The sequence below is a fragment of the Camponotus vicinus genome, unplaced genomic scaffold (genome assembly GCF_025532165.1).
Source record: "Camponotus vicinus isolate PSW18456_S1 unplaced genomic scaffold, iyCamVici1.0 SCAF_14, whole genome shotgun sequence".
NCBI lineage: Eukaryota > Metazoa > Arthropoda > Insecta > Hymenoptera > Formicidae > Camponotus > Camponotus vicinus.
The window spans coordinates 11,837,536-11,845,043 of NW_028141950.1; the positions used below are offsets into that span (position 1 = coordinate 11,837,536).

Here is a 7,508-nt window from a genome sequence, read left to right on the forward strand (position 1 = left end):
TTCCAATAATTTTATCTCAATATTTTTATGCATAAAATAATGGAAAGAATCAATTGATGTAAAGAAAACATAGTTTTTTTCCAGAAAAAATATGTAACTGCTAGTTGCAATTTATATACTTTTTCTTGAAAACAACACGTGTTTTCTTTACACCAATTGATTCTTCTCATTATTTTGTGCATAAAAGTGTTGAGGTAAAATCATCAGAAATTGCGTATTTTAAAAAAATATTATATAGTTTATGTAAAATTTATGCCACATTAAAGTACAAAATATCGTATAAAATATTCACGTTTTGATCATCCGTTTTGATCCCTTATAACTTTTTGTGTCAAATATTGCAAGAAATCGGTTTATATAAAAAAAATATAGTGGTTCCACTTAAAAAAATTAGGAGAATCCTCTTTTGTTCGTTAAAAGCCTCCGACATTTATTTTTTTATCCACCAAATTTTGAAGCTCTCATTTAATTCAAAAATTCAAATTAATATCTCTAGCAGTTGCAGAAGAGACAGCTTATAATACTTTATGTAAAATACCTTGTATATTGAAATAATATTATTACTTAATATTAAGCATGAACTTTTTACGTCAAAATTTCTTTTCCATTGTTAATGAGTCGACTCTTCAGTTCTTTCATCTTCTTCAGACATGATGTTTTTATTTTTGTTATTATTGTTAAAGCGATCTTTGCTTCTTACAAGCCACGCTTTTATAAAACATATTATTTCGGAATCTGTACAATCTTGAGTGTTCTTATTAAGTCGTACAGCAGCTGTAAACATTTATACAAGATATATATATAGAAAAAAATATATATATATATGTATTTATTTAAAAAAAAAATATATATATATATAGTATATCTTTTATGTTATAAAGTATTAAGGCATACGCGTGCTTGTGCCACAATATATATATATATATATATATATATATATATATATATTTCAAATATATTTTATGTAAAATACATAAATATTTAAAATTATGTTACACGTAAATACACATACAACAATTATGTCTAAATTGCTTTATTTTCTTTGTTAATCTTTAAGATTCATACTAACTCCCTCAACCAAATAAGCAATCCATCTTACTATTTACTACACGTGTGTTTTGTGCACAGGACACGCGACAGTATCCCTTAATACCTTATATTAAAATTAAGTATGTGTTTGTATCATATTTAATTTTAATTTTTATAATTTATATGAAAATTATAAAACATTATTTGTTTTTCCAGTTCATATAGTTTTATTAAACTGAATTAAAATTAGATCATACCACATTTTTAGTAACATATAAAATATAAATATATGCCGATAAAAGTATATCAAAATATGAATGCTTGCAAAGATGTTGTACTCGTTTTGAAATTTTATTTCAAATAAAAAAATATTAACGATTTTATACAAAACTTTTTTACCATATGTTTGGCTATTAGATAGGCTATTAAAAGCAAAAACTCTATATTGCATTATAATATATGTTACAGAAATAATTATAATTTTTTAAAAAGTCTCGTTGTTTATGTGTATATGTCAATAAATAAATAATAAAATATTATAAGTTTATGTAATATTTATAATATAAAATAAAATATAAATATACCTTAAAATAAAATTATTTACAACTTTAACGAATACACATGATACTTTTCAATTATTCTTTCTTTATTTTCTTTCATTTCATTATGTAATATTAATGTTTCCACTTTAAAAAATACTTAATATTATTTATTTTTTGATAAAATTAGACAAAAAGACTTTATAAAGTAATTTAATAACTTACAGATAATAATAGATGCAACAGCTAAATTTTTGAATACTTTTTTTTTCTTTGCTCCTTCCCAAGAATAAGACATGCCGACTTCATTAGTAAAAACCCGATACATTATCCTTCGTACAACTTCTTTAACGTTAAGTCCTCCAATACGACTTAAATTTTGAGACTGGAATGATAAGAAGATAAAAATTTAATTATTTATATTTATTATTCAATATAATATATATATATTTTCACAGACCTTTTTAAATATAGAAAATATTGAATATATTACAAATTATTTATATTATTATATATTTTTGTATATATATAACCTTACAGAGATTTTTTTAGTTAAATAATATAGAAAAAAAATGTTAATGTAGAAAATATAGTGCTAAATATAGAAAATATTGAACATATATTATATATATTACATGATTACAGAATATTCTAATATGATATATTAATTCTTTGACACTACTGCACTCTTTATTTAGTAGAGAAATATTTTGATTTCTCTTACCAATATTGTTTTATTTTGTTCAGAACTCATTAACCAATCTTCCAATTGAACCAAAGCATCATCATTTACTGGGAATAATTTGATAATATCGGGAGCCTCACTACATGCAGATAATTTATTCGTTGCATCTGCTTTATTTTTCAGTACAGCATTCATAATTTCAGAAATGTCATCAATTTTCAAACTGAGAATGTACAATTCTCTCAAAACCCGTTTTTGAAACTCTAAAATGTAAATAATTATATAATTGTAAATATTGTGTAGTAATATTTTCTTACATATAATAATACTTTCTTCCAGAATTTAATTTAAAAACTCTCTCTCTCTCTCTCTCACTCTCTATTTATTTATTTACATATAGATAGTATAATAAATTATTAAATATCAAAATACCTTTCTCACTAATGTTTTGTTCAAAAGTCGAACCAGATTTATGATATAGCGATGCAGTTTTCACTATAGTTCCAGATGTACAAGTAGTATGTGTATTAGAAGTAGAAGCTTTGAGCTGAATATTCTTATCAATATTATTGTCTACTCTCATCTCTAGAAAAATGTAAATTAAAAATACTTTTTTCGCATATAATTATTAAACTTTTGTATGTATAATATACAATAACTACTACAAATAATTAATAGGGACAAAATGCTAATAAAATTTTAAACTTTTTCCTGTTTTTGTATTTTTTTAAATATTATTTTTATTATAAATATTTTCCCAAAAATTGTCTAACTTATTTTGTATTATAAAACATTGAATTAATACAATAACATATTGAATGAATATAATATATGTATTATGCAATTATCGTGTTTTTTACTTACTATCGCTTGAGTCACTTTGTTCAATTGGAATGTCAGGATATCTTACATCATCTGATGAAGATATTTCTGTTTCAGTGGACAATTCGTATTCATTATCAGATTTGTTAGAATGCCTTCCATTTTTCTTTTTATTTCGTCTATATTTTTGTTTTAATTTTTCATTGTTGGAGGAAAGATTGTTCGTATTCCTTGCCTTATTAGCTTTCTGTTGCGCTGTTTTATAATTGTCTATAAAACCATATTTTAAATAAATAATTTAATTAATATTAAATTGTAAAAGTGAGAAATCTGTGTTTTTACTTCAAAAATAAATTATTAATAAGCCATGAGTATATATAATTATTACTTATATAATACAGTTTCTATATACATATATAAAGATTTCTAAAATTATTTCTAAAATATATTTGTGCCATATATATATTCTGTACGTATATATATTTTTTATATTACATAGAAAGCAATTATACAATAATGATATATTTTATATGTTTAAAAATATATACTTTACCATATACACCCAAAAGAGTAGCTTCATAGAGTATCCAATTTGCTTCGGGCATATGTTTCTTTTTTATGAAGTCTATTATAACGTTTTTTATAGTACCTTCAGGTGGCCAATAACATTGTGCATTTTTTTTTATATACCATGTATTCGGTACTGCTTCTACTGTATCTTCAAAATCAAATTTCACAACGAACCAGGTCATCTTGTCATCAGATCGTTGTTAATTTTATAACAAAAAAAATAATATTTTATAATATGTATATATGACAAAAAATATTAAAACACATGCAAATAAATAAGTTTATAAAATATAGCTAATTTTACACACTTTTACTTATTTGATAAGAAAATAAAATTTGTATGTAAATTTTTATGCAAAAAAAGGTACAAATATATTAAGCATAAAATAAGCATATCTTTCTTATATAAAAAAAATTATTATATAAATATTATATATTATATACAAGTAAATTTCAATTATACATTTTTTGATAAGTTTAAAATTAGCAATCATTTAAATATGTAATAAAGGAAATGAAACAAGATTGTGCTTGTAAGGTAGTACTATCAATTTTCTTTTGATAAAGTCGATATTCCATACTTCAAGTGAGTTAGTTTCTTTCTTTATATATTGGATATCAAATAAAGACGAGGAACATGGCTTTGAGTAAAAATTATCTTGCTTACTATATCTGTATCCTAATAAGCATATAGAGGTTTCATAAGAAGCAAAATTTTTAATTTCAACAATTACATTATTTTTTAATTCGACAAATCTATCGGCTATTTTTGAAATATCTAAATAATAATTATTTGTCTGTATTTTTCTGTATTGTGGAGATGTGCAATTATTAATCAAAGGACCATTGAAATGTTCCATTAATAGTTTTACACAATCATTATTCGTAATATTAGACAAAACGTTTTGACTTATATTACTTTCCTCAAACACACGATGTATGACTTGTTGTAAAGGCAAAGCAGATTTACGAACCTTTTTTTTTAATTGTTGCATATAATTTTCAAAAGGGAAAGCACTAAAATTATCAAGTGAGCCATATAATTTTACACAGTCACTTAAATGTAAGAAGTTATGTATGTTGTGTGATATAAAGTCTGGACCGTAAATTTTAATAGATTGACAAATATAAATTTTCATTAAACTATTAGCATATAACACATAATTTTCAAATCTCGAATAATATTGACTGATCATTATAGAACTTGCAAGACTTAATGTAATGAAATTATTGTAGACTTTGGATGACAGAACTTCTTTTAAAACTATAGGACCAGCATATAGCAAAAAAAATCTAAATTCCGTAGCTTTATACCTTTTACACTCAAGTATAGAACGTGTCTTTCTGGAAAACTCGTGAGGAACATATCGTTTTAATTTTAGAACATTTTCTGAAATTTTATTAACATCACGAGCTCGTAATTTATGCGGTTGTTTACCATAAATCCATCCATATCGTTTGTGACAAAGAAGTCTTTTCATGCCACCTAATAAAAGATTATGCATATAATCTATTGGAACACTGTCTATCATATTAAAGTTCGGTATATCTAATAGCATACTTCTACCAATATGATGTTCTGGTTGAGCAGTAGTTCTAAATGAAGTATCGGTTCTTTTACAAAAACGCTCTGTTTCAATAAAGCATAATACATGATTAAATAATTCACCTTCTTGGTCACATTTTGTACATGAAAAATGGCCTGTATGATTTTTAATAGCTAAAACAAATGATTTTGCCGGTGAATCACAAATCAACATTAAAATTCGGAATTTATATGTAACAGAATTTATTAATATTCCGTTAGTCGATAGATGAATAGATTCATTTATAAAATCTTTAAAAAAATCATCAGATTTTGGTTTTGCTGAACCATGATATAATGCAACTAAAAACACTTGATTTATAAGAATTTTTATTGATTTTACCGAACATAAAATAGGCCAAAACGAGCTATTTGAACTTTTGCTTAAAGGTAAACCATCAATATTGATAGCTAATAAGAACTCTTCATTTTGTTGTATGCTGATTTTATGATTTATACAAAACGAATTTAACGTTTTCTCTATACCAAAATAAAAATATGTCCCACAACCTATAGATTTTACATTTATTTTTCTGGGTGTTTTGACAAGTGTCCTTGGATCCTTTGGTATATCATTACATCCCGGTATTTCTCGTATTATAGGAAGTAGTTTTCCTAACGCCGCTAAAGTTATATTTTCGTTTATAGCCCATGCAGCTAGTTTTGAAGTTAACGATACATTATTTTGGGCATTATTACTATTGTTATTATGATTATGTTCAATATTATTTGATGATTCATCGACATTATTAGTAGATAACTCATTGTTGTATGGAATATTAACGTTTATATCATTATTTGCACTATCAATAGTAATATTATCATCTGCGATTTTTCTAATGTTATTAATATTATGAGAATCGTTAAAATTATCTGATAGAGAATCACAAGATAACACTGAATTGTTGCTAATTAATGCTAGAGATCGATTAATCTTATTTGTAAGCTTTCTATGAAACTTTATTTTATTCCTCGTCTCTGACTTATTCATGGCTATTATTATTAGGTTAGACTAAAAACAGAAATGTTCGAGTATCAAGTATTTATATTATATTTTATACATATATAATATATCGTACTTACTTCGAAAAGGAAGGTTTCGTCCAATAACCATATACACAATAAACGAATATGATATATAAAATATGTGTATCACACTACAGAAACTTTTGGCGGGAAAAGGGTATTAACAATCGCGAAATGCAGGCTGCACGAGGTCTTGGCTTACCGTGGCGACTTGGCAGTGAAGAAGATAAAACAAATGTGAATCGCGTATGTAATGCGCATGTGATGCGCAGAGCACTTTGCACATCGCATGTACGCGCGGCCATATTAAAAGCTATTTTATTGATGCTCAAATAATAAATTAGTATTCTCTATTATAATAATAGAATTTATAATAGAAGATACTGACAATTTATTTTCTATTATAATTAATATATATATACGCAATAATATATTAAAAATTAAATATATATAATAAATATTTAATATATTATTGCGAATATATATATTAATATATATATTATATATAATATAATTATATAATATATATATTATATATATTGTATATAATATATTTATATAATTATATATATATATATATATATATATAATGTTATTTAATGTTTTAACATATACACATTATTAATTAAAATATAAATTTATATATATACACACATACATATATATATATATATATATATATATAATTTATATATTATATTAATATTATTTACATTTATAATATTTACTTATAATACTATATTATATCATCTTATATATTAATAATATTATTATAATTTATTATATTGGGTGTCTCTTAAAAGTGAGCCGCTATTTTAGGAATTGCATTCTACTCATCGAAATGAGCAAAAAAGTTCATATAAACAAAAATCCAAAATTCATTTTTGCAGTCATATTTAACTTGAAACTTAAGTAAGATAATTACAAAGCGTGTTTTAATATATATATATATATATATATATATATATATATACATAGAGAGAGAAAGAGAGAGAGAGAGAGAGAGAGAGAGAGAGAGAGAGAGAGAGAGAGATTGATCATAATTTATGTATATACATCTTACGTACAGCAAAGTATATATGTATTATGTATGTGCAATGTATGTATTTAGAGATTGCATAATGTATGTACGTATAATGTACAGCAATGTATATACATCTTACGTACAGCAAAGCATATACATATTATGTATATGCAATGTATGTATTTAGAGATTGCATAATGTATGTACGTATAATGTACAGCAATGCAT

The 7,508-nt window shown here is 23.9% G+C and overlaps 1 protein-coding gene across 1 annotated transcript; it reads right to left on the bottom strand.

Moving 5' to 3' along the window:
* Positions 1–230: 230 nt before the first annotated feature.
* LOC145965463 (uncharacterized) lies at positions 231–6,559 on the bottom strand. Its single transcript, XM_083089023.1, has 7 exons — positions 6,314–6,559; positions 3,629–3,827; positions 3,118–3,345; positions 2,686–2,838; positions 2,293–2,516; positions 1,794–1,953; positions 231–774 (listed from the first exon to the last, which is right to left on the bottom strand). The coding sequence occupies exons 2-7, from the start codon at positions 3,825–3,827 to the stop codon at positions 611–613; spliced, it is 1,128 nt and encodes a 375-aa protein (XP_082945149.1). The 5' UTR covers positions 6,314–6,559; the 3' UTR covers positions 231–610.
* Positions 6,560–7,508: the final 949 nt, after the last annotated feature.